The 24,117-nt window shown below is 37.1% G+C and overlaps 1 protein-coding gene across 1 annotated transcript; it reads right to left on the bottom strand.

Moving 5' to 3' along the window:
* Positions 1 to 13,289: 13,289 nt before the first annotated feature.
* On the bottom strand, positions 13,290 to 14,242 carry LOC141617770 (uncharacterized). Its single transcript, XM_074434923.1, has 3 exons — positions 14,165 to 14,242; positions 13,924 to 14,036; positions 13,290 to 13,788 (listed from the first exon to the last, which is right to left on the bottom strand). Exons 1-3 carry the CDS (start codon positions 14,240 to 14,242, stop codon positions 13,290 to 13,292), a joined length of 690 nt encoding a protein of 229 aa, XP_074291024.1.
* Positions 14,243 to 24,117: the final 9,875 nt, after the last annotated feature.

Raw genomic sequence — 24,117 nt, 5'->3', positions numbered from 1 at the left:
AAGAAGGCAAGCGCGTACGTAGATTAATTTGTAAAACGGAAATAAAAAAGCAAGAAGGCAAGCACGTACGTAAATTTTATTTTTGCAAGAAGAGAACGGCGGAAGCAATAGGGTTACGTTCCACTATTTTTTTGCAAGAGGGATAGAAATGTGAATGATAAGATAATATGTGAGCAAATAAAATAAAAAGATGTTAAACACCTTTTAAAATATCTCGAAAAAGGCTTGGATTTTGATCTTAAAATGATCATTTGAATAAAACTCGGTCCATTTGAAAAATTGGACTGCAAAACAACTAAGAACGGATTTAATTAAATAAATAAATCAAAACCGTGAATTAAAAGATAAAAATTCAAATCTCATAAATAAGAATTAAAATATATGAGATTAGAAATGAGTAAGAATAAAAATAGGGTTCAATAGAAATAATTTTCGAAGTCCAACGAATTAACTCGGAGTAGAATCAGAATACGATTAAATGAATAAATAAGACGAAGTTGAAATAGTTAGAAATAACAATAATTCTCGAAAACAAGGAAATATTCGAGACATAAGAGAACTTAAGAAAGAAAAGAAAGAAAAGAACTAGCTCACAGATAATTCCGAGTCATACAAATCAAATCGTAATCGTAAATAAAATACGGTTACGAAAATAGATTACAAAAATGGCGGGTGTTACAACCTCCCCCACTAAGAAAAAGTTTCGTCCTCGAAACTTAAAAGTAGAAAACAAAATTTAAAGAACAAGATTTTTTTTTTTTAAATCATTTCAGTTGACACTTAAATTCGAGAAATCATTGTTGAGGTCATACAATTTTTAAACCAGTTTTCAAAATTGAACTATTAAAAATCACTTGTCTCATCTCATGGAACGAGGGAATACTGTCGCGAACCAGGATTCTGTCGTCCAAGATAAGGGTAAGTCAACATTGGAAAAATCAAATCTTACAACCATGCATCAGAAAGTACTGAACCGGTCATTAGACGTCTTTAATGACAAGTCCTAGCATCCACCAATGTCGAAATTCAAAAGTAAATGTGCCAATTTTACTTAAAACCTTTGAACAAATCAAATTTTGAAAATACAACATCACTTTTGAAAGTTTCTCAAGGCATCAAAGTATTGAAAAACAAAATTCGGAAGTATTTTCAAACGAATTTCAAATCATTTCGAAACAAAACCAAATTTAAATGATAACTCAAAACTAAAAGAGAAAGAGAAGTTCAAAACTTTGAAGCTAGTCATAATTCAAAATTTCCAAGATAATCAATATATCTTTATAAAAGTCAAAATATTTTGTGTAAGATGAAATTTCTCAAAGAAAAAGGTTCACGAGAAATCAAATTCGTATATACAACATAACATTTGAATGGTTTTTTTTTTATGCATTAAATAACTTTATTTGAAACAATTTCTGTATATTTCCAAATGAGTTTTAAGACATTTTGAAACAAAACCAAGTTTAGCCACTAATCCAGAGTAACACTAAATATGAAATGTTTTTAAATCATAACTTAAAATTAAAATTTTAAATCATAACTCAAAATTAAAATTTCCGAGAACCAAACTTTGTAAAAGCAGAAACTCTTGTATAAAATGGAAATATCCGAGGAAAAAGGTCAACGGTAAATCAAGACAAAAGTTTTGAAACTAAAGCAAGGGAGAGAAAGATTTAAGAGGCATATATAACGCTCTCAAGGATTATGAAAGGGGATAAACATCTCGAGATTCAAAAGAAGGAGTGCAAATTTTACTTAAAACCTTTGTACAATCGAATTTGTAAATACAACATAAATCTTGAAAGTTTTAGAAGCATCCAAACAAAATTTTTCGAAATAATTCCGAAATACTTTCGAACGAGTTTTAAAAACATTTCAAGACAGGACAAAATTTAGATACTAACCAAGAGTAAAACAAAAATGGAAGTTTTACACTTTAAAATCATAAATTTCAAAGATAATCAAAACTTAATAGGAGTCAAACCTTGGATAAAACAGAAATATTCGAGGAAAAAGGCTAAAGGTAAAAAGTTTTCAAACTTTAGCCAAGGTTAAGGTAGTAACAGATGCTCAGGTGAAGAAGTGGGAATGAGAGATTCAAGAGCTATACAAAGCTCTCTCAAGGATTACAGAAGCGGTTAAAGATCTCAAGATTCTTGGTACGACTTCTCTATGGAACCCAAGCTTTTTCCTATTTCCATCGAAAACAAACCAAGGCTATTAACACTAGGCAACTAAGTTGTCAAGCTCAGAGTTGCCAAACTTCCTAGTCTACATCCTCCAAGATTATCGATTAACACAACTCCCATCTCAAATCCTTACATAACTGATCATCCTGTCAAAAAATCATGGTAAAAATCCATCAAGTATTTCAACATCCAACCGACTAACTAAATTCCTCAAGTTATCAAATCCATAAGACTCCTCGAAACACCAAACAGAAAACATCGTCTAACAAAGCTCTGATGAGAATTCCTCTGAACTGAAAGCAACAATGCCTCTAATATCCACAAGTACAATCTAAAGAAAATAAAGCTCTCTTAGAAGTCCATCAAAGTCTTTTAGAAGTTCATTAAATTCCCAATCATACCACCGCAATAGCTAGGGGGTTAAGAACTCAACCAAGCAACAATTTCGATCATATAAGGTCATCAAACAACAAATTCCTTTAAGGTAATTCATACCAAAATATTCCTCCGAGAAATACCAGTACTAAGGTTAAGACATTAAGATATGATAGGTATGCATAATTCCCAACTTCAGGTTCTTTATTCTTCAAATCAATATAATCAATCCAAACTGCAGTTGAGCTAAGACACTCCTTATTTCCAAGGTTAATACTAAACAACCCAAATAAAGATAAGTCACACAACCAAAAGTCCCAAGGTTACAACCTTACATCAGAACTCAACAATCTAAATCCATAAGAATCAAAACTGAGATTAATCTAGGTCAACCAATAATGATACATGGTTACTATAAATACCTTAATCACATCTAGACCAAAATATGCAAGCTGCTTATACTTCAAAGCCAACATCCAAGCTAAAATCCTAAGTCCATAATCCACTAGCCACCATTCAAGTTAATCCTTATGGAATGAAAGCTCTCACAAGATAGGCATTAAGGGTAAAACTCACTATCCTCAAACCATAAGTAACAAGACTTTACTAAACCTCAAACTTACTTAACTTTCATCACATTTCTTCAAGAAGAGTCAGTTTAACCAATGAATCTCAAGAGAATAGATACCAAGGTGGAGGAATCACAAAGAAGGATTATTCATCAGAATAGGAGATGAAAATTTATAATAAGGATATAGGAAGCGACTAAAAGGAAAAAGTAAAGGAAGAAGAAAGATGATCATAGACTAACAAGGTCTGAGACCAGAGAAGGAATTTCAAGGCTCTAGAGTTGCAAGAGGGCTCACTAGGTCGCACCATCTTCTTGTAGAGAAATAAACACACGAGTCTTAGGTCACTTCGTCTAACAGATCCACAGTGTAATCATCTCTTGGTCTACTGCACCATCGTGAGACTTGAGTCTACTCTTGGCCAACTTGTCTGCAGCTTGAGCTGGAAAGAATCTGGGCTGAAACTACCATTGTCCCATCAAGTTCTCCACGCGGTCAGCTAGGTTGTGGAGCGAGTTCAATATCACCATAATGATCGCGTTCTGGTCCGGGAATACACCACGTCCATGTCCACCATCATTCATCTTCTTCATCGGAGAAATAAAACATAGATTCAATGCTAGTCATTGATTTTGCAGAAACACATAGTCTAACATCCAAGTCCTTATTGATTTCTACCCATCTCTCTCTAAATCATTTATTTAGTCAAATCATTTATTAGGCATTTTCCTAAAGATCAATGTGTGAGCGTCGGGAGCAGTGATGCTCTGATACCAACTGTAATCCCCTATAAAATCTAGTGCAAAACAGTGGCGGAAACACTGTCGAATGGGATTAAATAAACAAAGATAAAAGTTCGAACTGTTATAAATTGAGAATGTATAAAATTCTCAAGGATAAAATTGAGAATGTCTAAACAAATCCCACTTTTATAAAAAGGGCGAAAATAAAATTCCTCAAAAGTGTTAAAACTAAAAACCATAAAAGAAAGCAGAAAACAGAGTAGGATCTGCAAACTACTCGCTAGCTCACACAGAAATCCCCAAAAAGCTAATACATCATGTTATAAACATAACAGCCACAATCAGTGGGGAGTAACTCGACGTTCTCCCAGCCATATCACATGATATAAATGTTAAAGATGCAAATAATATATTAAAGTAAATTGAAATGTTATAAAACATAAGTAACAAAATATGATTACCAAATCATGTTAAAACCAACGTGCTGCATGCATAAAAGCAAAATATTCAAAAGATCGAATGGAAATAATTTAGTTCAGGCTAGATATCTAATTTAGCTATACTTTTGACACCGCAGCATCTTTACTAGTTTCGGGAACCCAGTGTCACGCTAAGATGACCAACTCCAAGCTCACTAACTAGACAACAAACAATAATAGGACACGACTTACCACACGCAGTGCGAAGTCCTAGTCTAAGTACATGTACATGACTCTACGACGATATGTACCGCCCGCAGGATACCCAACCATATAGCTGTTTTAGTAAAACCGTATGCCTTAGTTTATTATTCTTTGCCTTTACTTTCATTACTCCAAACTTAAAAATATCCCAAGTGATATAGTATATTATTCAATTGGTTCGTAAGTGAACTACACTTTTATTTTCTTCGAATTAGAAAACTTAAACTTAAAACCAAAAGTATAAAATTTATTTAAGTACTTTAAATAAATTAAGTTACTGAAATTAAACTTTAAAGACCATCCTTTGACTTAAGGTACTTTAGTAAAGACTTATTACTTAGGCTTTAATGAGACGGAGTTTTACACTAGTTTGTAAAACTAAACAACAATATTGTAAAATTCATAATTAATTAAAGAAAAATAGAAATGACGTAAGGCCAATTTTCATGATCTCCTGTAGCTTTTGGCTACAACTTTCATTTTTTAACAAACTTTAAATTAGGAAAGTATCAGGGGTCTAAAAATTCATTTCTAAAAACTGTCAGAAAACGTCACCCATAATGTTTCAGTTCATAAATCCATTTTTAGAAAACATTTTAAGGCAATGCATAATTTTAAACATAATTAAACATGATAAATCTTCATTGAGAAAAAGATTAGCTATTGTATCAAAAGCAAAATATCTTTTAAAAATGAATCTTTGAGAGAAGTCAGAAACGCGTTTTACAGGCGAGCTATTCACAAATAATTTATTCTGACCAAACAGTAAGTCTAAATATTATGAAATTGTTTATGCAGACTCCACACTTTAAATTAACAGGAGTTTATTCTTTACACTTTTGCAAATTCGAAATATAAACAGGTGATATGATTTTTACAAACAGACGAACATATTTGACAGATTTAACAACGGTTTTCATCAAACTTGTAAAATACACCATAAATCGAAAATAATGATTGAAGACCTACAAATTTATACACAACCTAATACTCCATGTCTCTGCCATATACTAAAATATTGTAAATTTAAAATTTTATTTAGTATTTTTAACATAATTAAAACCGAACAGAATCGCTATAATCGCAGAAACTGCGTCAATACTTTAAATTACGAAATAAATACTAAAACTCCAAAATAATTACCACGAAAATTCATGGTATTTTAAAATCTATCATTGAACCCAGAAAAATAATTTAAACCTTCTGGAAATCACAAAAACGAATTTATATCATCTTTATATCATATTAAACGGTTTAAACATAAAACTTGCAAATCAACCAAATAAATTCCTATTGACAAAATAAAATTTATACATAGTCAAAATAATTTATAAACATTAAGGGATCAGAAATTATATGGTTCAAAAATCATATTAATGAATAAATCTTTATAAACGACAAAAATGCAATAATACATACAACTACAACAATTAAATCGATGTAATACCGAGTACTGTCGTAGTTACCTTGTTAGGAATCCGAATCCACATATGCTAGCCTTCAATATCTCCTCTACAAACCCTTAGAAAAGGATGAACGGATGACGAGGAAAGGTCAATCGAAATAAAGAAGCAAGAAGGCAAGCGCGTACGTAGATTAATTTGTAAAACGGAAATAAAGAAGCAAGAAGGCAAGCACGTACGTAAATTTTATTTTTGCAAGCAAAGAACAACGGCGGAAGCAGTAGGGTTACGTTCCACTGTTTTTTTTGCTGGAGGGATAGAAATGTGAATGATAAGATATTATGTGAGCAAATAAAATAAAAAGATGTTAAACACCTTTTAAAATATCTCGAAAAAGGCTTGGATTTTGATCTTAAAATGATCATTTGAATAAAACTCGGTCCATTTGAAAAATTGGACTGCAAAACAACTAAGAACGAATTTAATTAAATAAATAAATCAAAACCGTGAATTAAAAGATAAAAATTCAAATCTCATAAATAAGAATTAAAATATATGAGATTAGAAATGAGTAAGAATAAAAATAGGGTTCAGTAGAAATAATTTTCGAAGTCCAACGAATTAACTCGGAGTAGAATCAGAATACGATTAAATGAATAAATAAGACGAAGCTGAAATAGTTAGACATAACAATAATTCTCGAAAACAAGGAAATATTCGAGACATAAGAGAACTTAAGAATTCAAAGAAAGAAAAGAACTAGCTCACAGATAATTCCGAGTCATACAAATCAAATCGTAATCGTAAATAAAATACGGTTACGAAAATAGATTACAAAAATGGCGGGTGTTACAACCACTGCATGTCAACGATAACCGACTATAACCTCAACACCTACAACCATTCCTATATCCAGGGCTCTATTTCTCTAACAGTTCTCATACCTCAAATTATTCTGCACTCCATCTAACCAATACCATAAAATCCTCAGCAAAACCACCACACAACTCTTCGACATTACCGTAAAACAACATACTTCTATATATATGCACTCATCCCCACGATCATAACTTACAATCCACAATTGTTACACACACTCATATTAGCTTCTCAAGTTCTTTTCTTTTATTACCACAAAACTCACCCATAACTTAACATGATACTAAGTCCCAACACTCCGTACTCACTACCCCAATAAAAGGTTATAAACCATCTGTAGTTTCCAGTTCAATACCACACATGTTCCACAAATCTCTTGTGCCACAACTATGTCAACCCATGCCTCATCTAAAACAATATCAAAAGTACTCTAACGACTTCTCACAACTATGTCCCATTAACAGAGTATTACTATACCATGACAACAACGGAAACATAACCAACTCCCTTTCATATCATACTCTACCCTCATTCTCAAGCCGACACTGCTAAGAAACATCAATAAACAAAACAACAGTCTATATGTCCAAACCGAAACTCAAAGGAAACACCAGTAAACAAAAAAACAATTTATATAACTGGTATACACTTTCGACCACTCGTCTCTTAAGTATCCCGTCTACTCCACCACAACCGATGACGGCATCGCAACACTGCCACCAACAGCCGTACCGCAGCGCGAAAGTACCCACATCACAACATGAAGTACCATGCCCAGATCGCCACCCGAGGCAAAACAACCATATCGATAGTCATCGAAACTCATACAATCCCATAAACACTGACTCAGTATAACTTCCTTGACGAGAAAACTTCCTTCAAACCGCTTTACTAGATCACAGTGCAACATATTACATGGAATAAATAGATAATAACCTTATGAATATCATCCATACTATTACTCATGAGGTAAGAACCTCGCACTACCACTTATATATATCATGAATACACATACAAGTATAACTAGCCCTTCCAGATCACCCAAACTATCACTTTTGAATATCATCCTATTAGGTTACCATACACAACATATGACGCGGAACACTCAGATAACGACTTTATAACTATCACACCATAACACTACTCGTGAGGTCAGAACCTCACACAAACATTTATACACATCATAGACCCGTAATCACATCTAACTAGTCAATTCTAATCCCGTAAGTTACCACTTGATAAAGGTTATCTCTCGCCCGAGCTTAACTCACATGCCCTTCATAGCACATTCTCCTATTCGCATAACTATCACCTCTTGACCAAAGTCCTCATATCATTAATACCGAACTGCTAGCAATCGCCTCCTATAACCACATCTTATACTCCATCACAACCATACATACCAATCCGGCCTCTACAAAATCAACCTCTTTAAGATGGTTACCTTTTTTATTAGTCATCACCCTTAACCACTAGTGACAACATCACCACTGTTCGTGTAACAAATATCTTACACTCACCTCTAAATATAACAGTTCCTTTCCTATCTTCGGTTAGCATCCCAAATAACGAGCATCAAATCCATCAACAAAATTTACCTCAACATTCTTCCCAATTCTATCCTTAATTGTATCATCACCTAACTCTCCACCAAAATCTCATATCGTGCAGATACTCTACCAACTTCTTACTCCCTTAATTCTTCGAAACTCATGCATAACATGTCATCCTAAAATTCTTATATAACCATTAACTCACACCCTCATGATAGTATTCTACATCTTGACGATTCTTTACTTCCATATCGCATAACTCCGGTCAACATTCTCTTAGTTTACTCCCCTCATTCTTTTCCTTTTACACTTGACAAAAGCAATTAACAATTCAACTCCTTACTCCTACTACCCAACTCTTTATTGCTCTGGTTACCTTCTCATTGCTTCAAAACTCAAAATCCACTAATTCATGTCGTTACCTTCTCACTCTTTCCTTACCATGGACCCTCTCTCATCATGTTACCCACTCACACTTGCCACCAATCAGTTCACACTATCAAGGTTTACTCTTCAATTAATTGCATCTTTTTTTTTCGCCTCTAGAAACCAAAATTCATTTCATACCATTAATTACCCAAGGAAATTACACATTGGTTTCACCTCTTGATGATACAAATTCCCAAACGCAACCACTACCTACACATCGCGGCATAACTCGATCTCACTATACACCATTCGTTTCCATCCCTCTATAACGACCTTCCATCACATATATCCTTAACCAACACAATCCTAACCATCTCCCTCCATAAATCCTTACACATCCTAATTTGCCACTATTCACATCCCTCATCTTAACCTTTTCATTCTCACGTTCCTTACACTTACATCACCCCTAGCCCATATACATACCTTACATTACTCAAACTCGCAATTATATCACTCACCACGTCTCACAAAATATGCTCCATGCCTCAATAAAGCTCATCAATCTTCCCTTTCCTTTTTCCACTATCCATCACAACCACATATAATTCATGTCCTCCCCACCAAACTCATACCCATCATAAGGTGCTACTCTTACATCATAAGATTGGGTAACTTACGCATCAGGACCAACACATATGTAAAACAATGCATAAAGGAGTAAAGGAACACCTTTCAATTAAATATGATATGCGACGAGGTAAAATATAAGCATATGACCCAAAATAGGGGTTACTAAATCGAGTACAGCCTACTCGATCGAGTAGGTGAAGATCAGAAGCACGTATAATAAAATACCAGGTCTACTCGATCGAGTAAGGGGTACTCGATCGAGTACCAAGAGGTGCACTCGATCGAGTAAAGACTACTCGATCGAGTACTTAGAGGTGCACTCGATCGAGTAAGGGCTACTCGATCGAGTACCCTACGCAGTTCTTAACACTGCCCAATTTTCGTAAAACGGTCATATCTCACTTGTTTATTGGCCATTTTGGGCGTGTGACACGTAAGAGAACAAGCTATCACCTCCAAGTGGAATCACATCAATATCCTATATTCATCTCAAGTTATAACAATTTAAAGACAACTTCTCTGTAATCGGACAACATAACTACTTGATTATTCCTTGCAAACAACTTAAACAACAACAAAGTAAATAAAAACAACTCAATACTCATAAAACCAATATCCCTAACCACATGTTACTATCTACAAAAGCCAAACAACAACATCCATCATGCACATACAATATTCAACTTACCAATCATGTACTACCCGCATGTTTTTATTCTATAACTTTACGTAAAAATAATAACATAATATACAACATCAAATACCCAATTCACATGTTACTAACATAACAACATAAAAAAATCACTCCCATCATACAACATGCTTATTCACAACATTTCATCACATACATCTACTTCACCTTTTTCCATCACATTCTCCATTCCACCACAATCATTCATCCAACATTTCATATGACATACTCATCCAACATATTCAATTGAACATTAGTAAACACATAGCTATCCCATGACACCCCATAGTGGCCGGTTCAAAGTTGTAGGGCGAGTTCGCGACTTTAGGACTTCTCCAAAGTCTTTGCATTAGCTCATAACAACTCCTACTCGGGTTCATTTTAGTTGACTCCCTAGGTTCATTAGATTCATTAGTTACAGGTTCCAAAATCGTCGCTCTGATACCACTTTGTAATACCCCCACACACCAAGGTGCCTTACCAAGACCACCTAATGCATGAGAGTGCTACCATCTCAGTAACCTGAGGCAATGTATATCAAAAGTGACCATCAAGAAACATAATTTAAGCATGAAGTTTAAAGTGATTACATCAAAACCAACTGTAAAGTAAAGTAAAACAGTTCTAAAACCAAAATACAACTAAAGTAACAAAAGTATTAATGATAACACAGTGGAAGACTACTATCAGACTCGTGGTGACTCGATCCGAGCTATCCCTCGCGTGATCCATCTCATACATGCTCAATAACTGCTCAACATCCCCGAATGGATTACCACAGTTTTTAAAACAATTAAACGGGGTCAGTTACTGATTACACAATATAAGATAAAGCAATATCAACAATACAACAATCACCCAACTCCGTCACATCACCAATCACCTGACTAGTGATGAGTCATAATTACATAAACATTTATGCCTCCCCTTAGTTGCTTTTGGGACGGTTTTGTGTTATAATATGTTATTTATATGCCGTTTATATTAAAAATGTCGATACTTCCGCCTTTTGGTGTTTTAATGTAGATTGGATGCATTTGGGGAGCAAAAGAGTAAAATGGAGCACCGCGGAATCGGCAAGACGAAAACAAGAAGAGAAGAAGAAATGAAGAAGCTGAAGTTGTTGAAGTCACTCGATCGAGTGTGTCAATACTCGATCGAGTATCTAGTTTGACGCAATTTTCATGAAACTTTCCTTAAATGGGTTTAATTAATTATTATGTAATAGTATAAATAGGAAACTCCTACACAATAATTAGGTTATGCTTTTCAATATATATTCTAAAATCCTAGTTTAGTTTACTTTAGTTTAGGTTTCTTCTCTACAAACTCTTTTATATTATTGCTTGCAAGATCGTTCAAACCTTTAATCTTCCAATTAATCATTGTTCGGTATTTCTAATCTCTATTCTTATGTTTTCATTAATTATCTTTATCGTTCTTTCTATTGTTATGCATATCTAATTCTCCATCTAGGGTTGAAGAGGATCGATGAATATTAATTGGGGTTAATGAATTTATAAGCTTCTTGGATTGACTATCGTCTATTATTTGTTTATCAATCTAATTGATTAATTACCGGCCGGGGTTAATTAGTTAGTGTCGCGAATTAGTATTATTGCCGACTGGATTAATGCTAAGAAAGGCTTACAATAATTAGGTAGAACGACTTAGTAATAGCGACCGAGTGCTAAGTGCAGATTTAAAGGATATATAGTACCGACAAGACATATAGCCTTAGATAGTCAGTCCATGTTAGTTAATTGACCTTAAATACCCTAATTGATATTCATTGTGAATCGGAATCCCTAGACTTATTTTATATATTTGATATCCTCTTAATTTACAGTTGTTTTGTTACTACAAACCAAATAAATCAACTTTGTGACCCAATAGTCTAGAATCTACCCATAAGTAATAAGTAGTTTGTCACGTTTCCTTGTGGTTCGACCCCTGACTTCACTATCTTCATTTTTAGTGTCCCTTTGGGATTATTTTGATTGAGGTGATACGACTTTAACTAGCCTGAAGGTCTAGTCCTGCCAGATTATGGCCGCAATCAGTAATCCTCACCGCCAATAAGGGACCGTAGCCGTTCCCACCTAAGCCCCGCTCATCAATACCGAGCGAAAACCCAAGTTTCTTAATGTGCACATCCCCTTTGTGGCGGGTTCCATAAAGGACAAATCAAGGGCGTGAAGCCACTCCCGCAAGTGACTCCACTTAGCCGAAGATACACCTCGTGAACCACAGACAAACACAAACAACCAACTATACACCAACAATCACCAATTACCAATTCCAATATGATAAAGATCAACAACAGTAAACAACCAACAACAATCAACCAAACATCTAATATAATGTAACCAATAACTAAGTAGGGAAACCCTACCTGGAAATGCAATCACTAATATCGTCACAACAGCGAACCAAAAACGCTCCTCTACGAAACTACCTCCTATCAATCATACAATCATACAATCACCATCAACTACCAAAATACTCCCAAAACCGCCAAATTACCCAATTAGGATTTCAACCAAAATCAACGAAATAATACAAAAATGGTATTAGGATCTTAACCACAATGCGACAGTCTCAACGGTGTAAAGGACTTTGGATTCCGACGACACAAGCCTTGGGATTTGAGAGCAATGCGAAAGAGAGAAGCAACGTAACTTATTTTAATCTTTGTGAAAGTTAAAGTAGGGTAAAAGTGAAAAGAAACTGACGGATTATGTTTTTATATCATTCTCACGTTGCTATCAAAACCCGGCAAAATGACCCGTAAAACCAACTTACTCGATCGAGTAAGTGACTTACTCGATCGAGTGGCCCCTACTCGATCGAGTACACATCAGACAGAACACTGTTTCATACGCAAAACTCACTTACTCGATAGAGTAAGCCTTACTCGATAGAGTACCCAACAGCTCATAAATCCGTATTATTACAGGTAGCATCTTCAGTCTTCTTGCATGCCACAAAATGAGCCATTTTGGTGAACCTGTCAACAACTACCATCATAGAATCCTTTCCCCTCTGTGTTCTGGGTAATGCAACAATAAAATCCATGCTCACGTCTTCCCATGGCTTATCAGGCATTGGCAATGGAGTATATGGCCCGGCCTAGAATGAGCTCTTGGCTTTCTGGCATATTGAGCATCTTCTGAGAACAATTTGGACATCTCCCATCATTCTAGGACAATAGAACTGGTCCTGCAGTATCTCCAGTGTCGTTTGGACTCCAAAATGTCCTCCCATGCCACCTGAGTGTACCTTTTAGATTAGCAGATCCATGTAAGAGCCCTTGGGTACACACAACTTTATTGCTATGGGATAAAAAATCCTCATGCAGCAAATACTTGCTTCCTTGAGCCTGGTCTCCCTCAGTCTGGGTTATCCAACTCTCAGATAAATATGGGTCATCCTTGTATAATTCTTTCATGAATTCAAAGCCTAAGACTATTTGCCCTATAACTGTCAATAATGAATGCCTTCTTGACAGTGCATCAGCAACAACATTGAGCTTACCTTCTTTGTATTTGCTGGAGAAGGTGAATGATTGCAAGAACTCAACCCATTTGGCATGCCTATGACTCAGTTTGTGCTGGCTATTGATAAACCTCAAAGTTTCATGGTCTGAATACAGCATAAAAGGTTTAGGTTTTAGATAGTGACTACAATGCATGACAGACCTGACAATGGCATATAACTCTTTGTTATATGTGGAATATTTCAGTTTAGCTCCATTTAATTTTTCACTGAAATATGCCACTGGCGTTTGGCCTTGAATCAGGACTGCTCCAATACCCACACCACTTGCATCTCACTCTACTTCAAATAGCTGATCAAAATCAGGTAGTTTCAGAATAGGAGTTTCACACATTAACTTCTTAATTTTCTCAAAAGACTGTTGAGCATTCTCAGTCCAATGGAACTCTCCCTTTTCATGCACTCAGTAATAAGTGCAACAACTGAATTGAAGTTTCTGATAAATCTTCTGTAAAATGATGCTAACCCATGGAACCCCCTCACTTCAGTAATTGTTTGAGGAATCGGCCAAGATTAAACTGTTGTAATCTTTTCTTGGTCAACTGAGATGCATCTCCCAGACACAATGTATCCCAGAAATGTCACCTCCTTAACCATGAAGGTACATTTCTCCAATTTGCCAAACAACTTCTATTCCCTGGGGATCCTGAACACAGTTTCAAGGTGCTTAAGATGTTCAGTCTGAGTACTGTTATACACCAGGATATCATCAAAGTAAACCATAGCAAACTTGCTTAAGCAAGGCCTTAGCACTTTAGTCATTAGCCTCATGAATGTGTTGGGTGCATTTGATGGCCCAAATGGCATCACAAGCCACTCATATAGCCCATGCTTTGTTTTAAAGGCAGTTTTCCATTCATCTCCCTCCCTGATCCTTACTTGATGGTAGCCCTGCCTGAGATCAATTTTGGAAAGGACCCTGGCACCACTCGGCTCATCAAGCATGTCATCTAGCCTGGGAATTAGAAACCTGTACTTGACTGTTATATTGTTGATGGCCTTGCTATCTGTGCACATCCTCCAAGTGCCATCTTTCTTGGGTACTAGAAAAGCAGGCACAGCACAAGGGCTCAGGGATTCCCTCACAAACCCCTTGTTCATCAGCTCCTCAATCAGCGGCTGAAGTTCTTTAGTAGCGGTTGGATCACTTCTGTAAGCAGGCCTGTTAGGTAGTATAGTGCCTGGCACAAGGTAAATATGGTGTTCAATCCCTCTTAGTGGTGGTAGTCCACTAGGCAGCTCCCTTGGAAGCACATATTTGTACCTCAGAATTAAGGGTTCAACTTCTGCAAGCACTCTTGAGCTTTCTTTTTCCATTACTCCCTTTGACAGTAAGATCAATACAGGTTGCTCTTGCTTTAATTCTTTGACCATGGCTGCCTCGGATAAGAACAGCACACCATTGATCTCTTCTAGCATGTTTGGACTTCCATAGTTTCTCTGATTTGGTGGTAATGGGGTCAAGGTGACTTTCTTACCTTCATGCTTGAAACTGTAAACATTCTCCTTTCCTTGATGAGTTATATTTCTGTCAAATTCCCATGGCCTTCCTAATAGTAGGTGGCAAGCATCCATGGGTACAACATCACACAACACTTCATCTTTGTACACCTTCCCAATACAGAATGGAACCAGACATTGCTTATCAACCTTAACCTCTGCTCCCTTGTTTAGCCATCTCAGCTTGTAATGATTTGGGTGATCCTGAGTCACCAGATTCCGTTTGTTGACCATAGTGATAGAAGCTACATTGGTACAGCTCCCTCCATCTATGATCAAGTTACAGACCCTTCCCTGAACTATGCATCTACTTCTGAAGATCAAAGACCTCTGGTCAGCTTCCAATGGTACCTGTTGTGAGTGCATTACCCTCCATAAGACCAAATTACGCCCTGTGTCAGAGTGAGCTACAACCTGATCTTGGCCTGATTTATCCTCAACTTCCATTTGTTCTAACACCAGGTTCTCATCCTCCTCATACTCAACCAATCCTTCTCTTTCCTACTCTTCTACCTCCATTGCTGTCAGTGTCCTCTTAGAAGGACAATCCTTCCTAAAATGACCATATCCTTTACTCTGAAAGCATTTGATCTTTCCCTCAGTCACAGGTGGGTTGGTTTTCTGGTTCATGGGGGTCTTACCTTTATCTAGTGCAGGTTGGGCAGCTGGTTTGGGTGCATTCCCAATTCTGACACCAGTAAATGGTCTGAATGCAGGTCTAGTAGTGGTCTTAGACACTACAGTTTTAGTTTTCCCCATTTTCTCAACTCTTAGTGACATATTAACCACATCATCATAAGACCATAGGGTTGTATCCTAACCTTGGCAGCAATATTCTTGTCAAGACTCTCTAGAAACCTAGCAATCCTTTGCTCAGGTTTTTCATTAATCTTACATTGCAAGGTTAACTGCTCAAACTCCCTCAAGTAAGTCTCAATAGGTCTCTCATCTTGCCTAAGTTTTGACAGTTTAATAAAGAGATCCTGAGTATAATCTTTTGTGACAAATTTATTCAACATCTTTTTCTTAAGCTTAGACCAAGATCTAAGAGGTTCCTTTACTTCTCTAAGTCTTTGGTGTTTCAGATTATCATACCATAGAGAGGCATACTCTTTTAGTTTCAAGACAGCAACTTTAAAGGATTTAACATCATTATAACCTTTATATTCAAAGATCTTCTCAATGTCTCTAATCCATTCTAACAAATCATCTGGATTAAGACTACTCGTAAATTCAGGAATCTCTACCTTGAGATGTTTGTCTGATTCTTCATTGAGCCCAGCTTGGCTCTCCTCTGAGTCTGACCATTCCTCATGCTCATGGAACTGTTGGCCTCTCCTTACTCCCACATAGATCCCTCGAGCCCTGCCTCTGCCTCTGCCTCTGCCTGGTGGCTCTCTCCTTGGATCAGGATTTGGGATCCTTTCCATTACTGTGTGTACAGCATTTACTAAGACATCAACATTTCTAGCTAAATTTTCTATTCTTGCTTCAATACCAGCAAGACTCTCTTCACTCATGGCTGTTTTTTTTGTTTTTGGTGTAGTTAGGGATAATGGACTTACACTTCTCTCAACGCAAGACTAACAAAAAGGTGTAATTTTGTTATAACCTGGCTCTAGTTACCAAACTGCAGTGTATAACCCAAGGACTTGACAGAAATGAAGTGATTCTGGCAAGAACTTAGACACAGCTTCCTTAATGCAACAAAGTTTATAAATTTGAATAAATAGCAAATAACCTCCTAAATTCATGAAACTTGGTGACAAATCACTTCAATGAGTAAAGTAACTCTAAGTAAATTTTCATGATTTTAGAGACAATCTAAGTATTTTTAATAAATTTCTAAAGACTGACTGACAGATGAACTCTGGCAGTTTGACACAAAACTGGTATTTGAATTTGAACAAGGACCAAATGATATAATTATCAACCCAAATCCCACAGAGTATTCACGGGGAAGCAAGTTAACAATTTGGATGACTTAACTTGGAAAATATCACAGGCAAGCACAGATAAAATCAAACTTATAACCAACAGCAAAGCTAAACAACCCATAGTCTGAGCACAGAATTGAATATGCTTCACTAACAAACTTTGTTCAACATCTACAGTTTAAGCACAAGATGTTAACAGGCCTGACTCTTAACTACATACTAAGCATAAGTTAAAGAGATTCAAATTTGAGAGAATTCTCAAGTTTTTAATTCATCATAAGTTGCCTCAATGCAGATGGGGTGGAGGGTCTTATATAGGCCTCTCCTTGGAGTTTTGTTACAAAGTAACCCTAGAAATCCCATCTAATTGCCAGGATTAGTTTCTAGGATACAAACAAAGTGATGGAAATATTTTACAAATGATCACAAAATGATTTAAAAGCAAACTGAAATAAAAGCAAAAGAGGTTGCAGGTGATAGTGACAGGTTACTTCCTTGGCTGCTGTTCTTCTTTGGCTGGGAGCATAAGGACGAGATGTGTTAATTGAGGCCTTGACCTTGGCTCTAGGTGATATCTGAATTATGGAAAAACAATCCAAAAGGGCCTTGTCAACAGCTTTCCCTTTGTTTAGCCAGAAATATATGGCAATCTACTTTATGCTTTCTGTCCCTTTCTACAACTTGTTTCAGTTTGAAATTTATGTGGTTTGCATTGTGAATTAGGCTTGGCTCCCTAGGACTTTTCTGAGCTTATTTGAACAAGGTTTCAGCTGGCCATGGTGGCAGCTAGTGGTTGGGCTTGTACTGATACTTGTGACCTCCCAAAACAGGCCTGGTAGTGGTAGAAATCAGGGCATGGTTGGTGTGGTTAACGTTTGGTTTTCTTAAGCTGTGGCCTTGCTCTAAGTAAGTAGAGGCCTGATCCATGGCTCCTGCTGCAATTAGAAAAATAAACATAAAAGAATAGAGTTTGAATACATAAGGAGGAGGTAAGTATGAAATTTCAAGAGGTTGGGGTGGAACTAGAATCCTATGGATCTAACTCCGTTCCTAAATACCCCAACCAAACACTAGAATAACTAGATACCATTCCATTCCAAACTTCTCAACCAAACACTCAAAGAAAAAAAATTATTCGAAGACAGTGAAGAACGTAATGCAATTGAAACTGACGTTTCAACAAGAAAAAAATATAATGCTAGAAACAAGTATTCAAGACAAAGCAAAAAACTTTATTTGATGAAGTAAGAAGGGTTCAAAATAAGAGAGATGAAGCTTTGGAGCACGTGAATTGTTTCTAAAATTCTAATGTTATGATGAATTGATAATTGAAACCCAATTTCTTGCATAAGACTTATCTGTTTGTGTTAGGATAATCATTGACAATATTACCATTGTTAAACCTATTAAATGGGTTGAACAGCTCAATCAAGTCTGGTTTGGTTAGGTTAATTCAGGTCATCTCATTTCATATTTGAATAATTCGAGTTGGATTGGGATTGGTCATGTCAGTTTCCGGTCACTTTTAAGTGACTTGTTATCAAGTCATTATTTGTCAATAACTGTTGTGCGGAAGCGTGAATATTCTTTGTTGGGCCTCTTCTGTATCTGTGTCCACAATCCATAATAGTACGATATTGTCCGCTTTGGGCCAAGCCCTCACGGATTTACTCTTGGGCTCCTTCCCAAAAGGCCTCGTACTATTATATTTTGTAGACAATTATAAAGATAATCTTCCATCTTTACAAAGCAAAAAACTGTATTTGATGTGGGGACATGGATTTGCATCCTAACAATCCTCCCCTCAAACCAAGGACTATCATCTTGACTCGGACCTTGACCGACATGGAGAACTCTACTCCCACAAACTACAGCCCAAACGTCTAGACACCCGAAACATCACAAGTCTTGATAACCTCCCCATAACCGACACACCATGCTGCTACCATGAGCCATCTGCTACCATAAGCCATGTCTTGCACCACGTGTCACCGCCTCGTCAAGTGAGTGCCCCCACATGCTCCTGAGCCTGCATATCCAAGTGCCCTTCTTGGGAATTTGCTACACATGCATATCGAACATCCTCTGCATCCAATATACCCTGGACCGGATCCGCCACTTCAGAAGTCCTAGAACATAAATGGTCTCTAGCATCCAACCTGAAAAGGACCCACTAGACCTGTGGCACCCAACCTGATAAGGGTCCACCTGATCAACATTTCTAGTACACAAATGGTCTTTGTCCCACAAGATCTATGACGTCTTTCATCCATTTAACCCTGGACCGGGCTTGCTCAAGAACTCACCCCGATCTAGGAGTTACATGTCGTACAGTGTACAACTTCAAGTCTTGGGCCTGCTGATGCATCCTCGTGTCTAGCCCAAGTCGAACCTAGGGCTCTAATACCACTTGTTGTGCGGAAGCGTGAATATCCTGTGTTAGGCCTCTGTTGTATCTGTGTCCATAACCCATAATAGTATGATATTTTCCGCTTTGGGCCAAGCCCTCATGGATTTACTCTTGGGTTCCTTCCCAAAAGGCCTCGTACTATTATATTTTGTAGACAATTATAAAGATGATATTTCATCTTTATTCTACCGATGTAGGACATGAATTTGTACCCTAACAATAACGATTAATATGTTCTAATAAATATTCGGAGCGGCTTGGATAGGATCGAGCAAATCGGATTTTGGGTCTATCATGCTCCTTTTTTGAGTGCGGATCGGCTCATTCAAACTTGGACAGGTCGGATTAATTTTATTAAATGGAATACTTCTAATTTTTGTGTATATATAATTTGGTTTCGTTATTTGTTGTTACCACTGACATTTTTTTAAATGTTAATAGCATGAGGAAAAGTTGTGCGGTTAAAGTCTGAGTAGTATGACTTTGACCATGCAACATTTTCTCATGTGGTCAGCATACTACTTATACGGACGACACGTGATGTATGTTCATGTTAGGGATGGTTAGTGGTAACATATTTTTCAAACTTCTCCACTTCTTTTTTTTGATGACGAGATAAGTTGTAGCCGCTATCTTTGATGTGGACTGAGTAAACCTCAAGTATAGTGATCGCCTACAAACCCCCAAAAGTGGTAAATAAACCCCCTTTTACTTTGCTTAAAGGTGGAATTAAATCCATTAACTCTGCCTTGTATAGTAGTAGTAATTTACCCCCTTAATTTTGTTTTTAAGTGAAATCAAACCCCTTTTTATCTCAAGCTAAAATCTCAATGGAAAATCAATATATCACTAATATCTCACATCTTATTATAAATCAAATTGTCTAAAAATACTTATCCATCATTAATAATGCATATACATGTATAATAGTATATATAGATCAATTTTGAGCTTGTTTGGCCTATCTTTAACAAAACAGTTTATGCTTTTAAGGATGAGTTTTTTTATAAGCTATTTCTTGAAAAAAAAATGCAAGTAATTGACGATCGTTTTACTTAAAAAGAGCTTTTTTTACATGAGCGAATGAAAAATGAAAAAATTATTGTTAAAAAGTATATCAGGATGGGTCTCTATGTAGAGTATGAAAATATATATGTAACACCCCCATCTACCAAGGAACCTTAACAAGACCTTCCCTAACAGATAAGGACGTTACCATCTTGGTTGCCCGAGGATAGTAATAATCAAATGTCGATAAAAGAACAGTTATATCAATTTACAACTGATATAACAAAACAAAGATACAACTCGTGACTACTATCAACTATGTAAAACTATCTCTGCCATGACTCGTGGTGAACTCGTCCCTCCAAGCACCCAGCTATGATCCAAACATCAACCTGCTAAGATTGACTACTCACCATAGTGGATCACGGCAGACACAACACAAGAAGACAACACAACAACACCACACAAGGTCAGCAACTAAAGGAACGAAATACAAAAGCAGACACAGCAAACACAGTATCACGCATACACCTCCTCCTCCTCCAATCACCCACATATCTATGACTGCCCGAAGGTCCAGTCCTGCCAGATTACCAATCGCAACCAGTAATCCACACCGCCAGTGGCGGACCGCAACCGCTCCCACCTAAGCCCCGCTCATCTCATCTGAGCGATAACCCATGTTCCTTAGTGTGAACATCCCCTTCTGTGGCGGGTTCCACAGAGGGCGAATCAAGGGCGTGAAGCCACTCCCGCAAGTGACTCCACTCAGCCGAGGACGCACCTCGAGAACCACAAACAAATAATCACAATGACCAATCACAACCAATCCACAGCTCCATCAACGATACTAAAACCAATTACACAATATAATCGACACACTAGACAACCAACAGTACTGAGTAGAAAAACCTACCTTTAGCAAACCGCAGCGATTCCACGCACGACCACAAGACAACAAACAACCACCATAACCACCAATAACAACCAGCATAACCATCTTTTACTACTACCATAAACACAACTGAATCGAAGGGAGACGATGATGATGATGATGATGATGATGATGATGATAACATACCTATACAAAGTAATCCAGCGTCAAGTATAATACCCGTCCTTTTAGAGACTCGTTGACCGACGTTGACTAACCTGAGACACCTATCTAGACCTTTGGAAACCTTACGAGTTAAACCTTGTGACGTTGTCAGCCTTTGAGTTCGTGTTACTCGATCTAGCGGAGGCTACTCGATCGAGTATCTTGAGCACTCGATCGAGTAGAGGCCACTCGATCGATTAAGTGGGTTACTCGATCGAGTAACGTGAGTTCAGCGGGGAATTATATATCGTAAAATCGTGAAACCCAAATCATTTCTCCACCTTTCTTCCTAAACCTAGATGCCGCCATTTCACTTCTCCTTCACCATGGTTCATCTCCTTGAGGCCTTTGAGAGTGGTTACACCATAGGGAGGGGATGATTGAGTTGGGTAGCGGTCTTGACGTCGGATTGCTTTGTATAGGTGATACCCGTCGTTGTGAGTACCAAAGATAAAATTTATAATCTCCTATTAAGACTAACCTAGGCTAGTGGTAACAGGGTCGAACCACAAGGAGGCAGTTGTAAACTTTAGTTGATTTATGTTCGATCCCGAGGTAACTATTATGGGGGTTGATTTGAGTTGGTCTATAGCTAATAACAATAAAAAGAAAATAAACTAAAAATACGATTTAAACAGATAAAAGAAGGGTACTAGGATGATCGGGTCATTATAGCTTCTAAAGGCAAAGAAAAACTAAGTCGGTCTCAATCAAACACAGGTAAGGCGGGAAATAAGAGGTCCTCTCGGTCCATTCCTAACAAATAGCATCTCTCGATCTCGCTATAGGTCCCTAATGTCACTAATACTAACTTTCGTCCTGAAAAGTGACTAATGGTCTAAACTATACCTATCTTTCGATCTTAGCACAGTTTAGTCGATTTAATTGACGGTCAAATAACCTTCCCTATCTTTCGATCTAATGGGTCGGTCACAAAATAGGTATTTAACTGGTCGCATGCATTCGATTTGTTAAATACAAGATTAAGAACAATTAAAACGAAGGATAACCTTACAAGGTCGGTCGATCGACCAACAATGTCGATCGATCGATCGACACGCGGTTCATCCGTGTTCAATCTAGTGCCGCCTATGCCATAAATCGCCTACATCCTAGCACTATAGATTTAGCTACTCATGCTAAGGGCAGAAACAACAACATGAACGATAAAACTAGCTACTGAATTCATGCTCAAAACAGGAAAGGAAACAATTAACATGCAATAATCAAGACGGTTTCGGGAATCTACTAGCAATTCTAATCTATTAGCAAAATAAATAAACTGAAAGTAAACAGGAGAAATACCGAATTGCAGGGGAAAGATTGATTATTAAGAACCGAAATTCCGATGCTCACAATAATCCCCAAACCCTAACTATTCGTTAAAGAACTTGAATGAAAACTTAGTGTAAAACTTGATATGTAATTCGATAAAAGCTAGATGCCTATTCTGATGTTTCTAGGTTACGTTATATAGCAAACTAACGTAACAATTATTTCCTAAACCTAAACTTCACGGGCTTCAAGTTTCTCAATCTTTTAATTCTCGTCTGAAGCAGCGATGTGGTCGATCGACTAAGGGAAGTCGATCGACGGATCTCAAAGCAACAGTAGCTTCGATCCTCGATAGTTGGTCGATCGACCGATGGGTCTAGTCGATCGATCGGCCGAGTGCTAATTGACTTCTTAAAATACGTGGACTTGCCCTTTGGGCCTTGGATTGCGCACCAAGCTCGTTCCTTAAGCGGTTCCTTTACGTCATTTGCAATGCAGCTTACTCGGGGGCGGATTTAGCTCGATTTCCGTTGAATTCTTCACATTTCTGCAATAAAGTACAAAATACGGAAGTAGACGGAAATAGGGAGAAACGTAGCATAAACTAAACAAATGAGCTCTGAAATGCGTGTAAAAAGAGATGTAAAACATCATATAAATGACACGCATCAAATCTCCCCAAACCAAACCTTGCTTGTCCCCAAGCAAGAACTAGACTCGATCTAATGACCTAATGGAACGAGTTCAATCTCAGAGCGAATTGACAACTGTAAAGCCTAAACCAATTTAATGCACAACCAACAATCAATTAGTAATGGGAATCATGCAAACGAATTATAAAGTCGTTAAAAAAATTGCTGAACCGTTGACTATAGAGACTTATCAAATTGGACTCTCGCGGGTCGCTCAAATCACTCAAGTGAGCACAGGTGATATATATGTAAGATAGGAAGAATTAATTTGTAGAGACTCTCACCTAACTACGACCTATGAAGACATGCCAGCAATAAATTATGAAGATGACCTCTATGACCGTACATATGCATTCCAACCAAACAGATGACCAAAAACACATGCCGAGGTAAATATGGGATATGTGAGGTATGGGTAATAAGGGGCAAAACATTTTATGGTGAAGTGGAGGTACAGGTGATCAAGCTAGTACCAGAACGGAACCAAATGGCAACATCCAACTTCTTGCTCATAATCAAACGAAACGGTGCTATAGCAAGCACAAACTCAC

The sequence above is a fragment of the Silene latifolia genome, chromosome X (genome assembly GCF_048544455.1).
Source record: "Silene latifolia isolate original U9 population chromosome X, ASM4854445v1, whole genome shotgun sequence".
Lineage (NCBI taxonomy): Eukaryota > Viridiplantae > Streptophyta > Magnoliopsida > Caryophyllales > Caryophyllaceae > Silene > Silene latifolia.
Note: the sequence above shows the minus strand (reverse complement) of the source record. Positions and strands in the feature narration are given on the sequence as shown.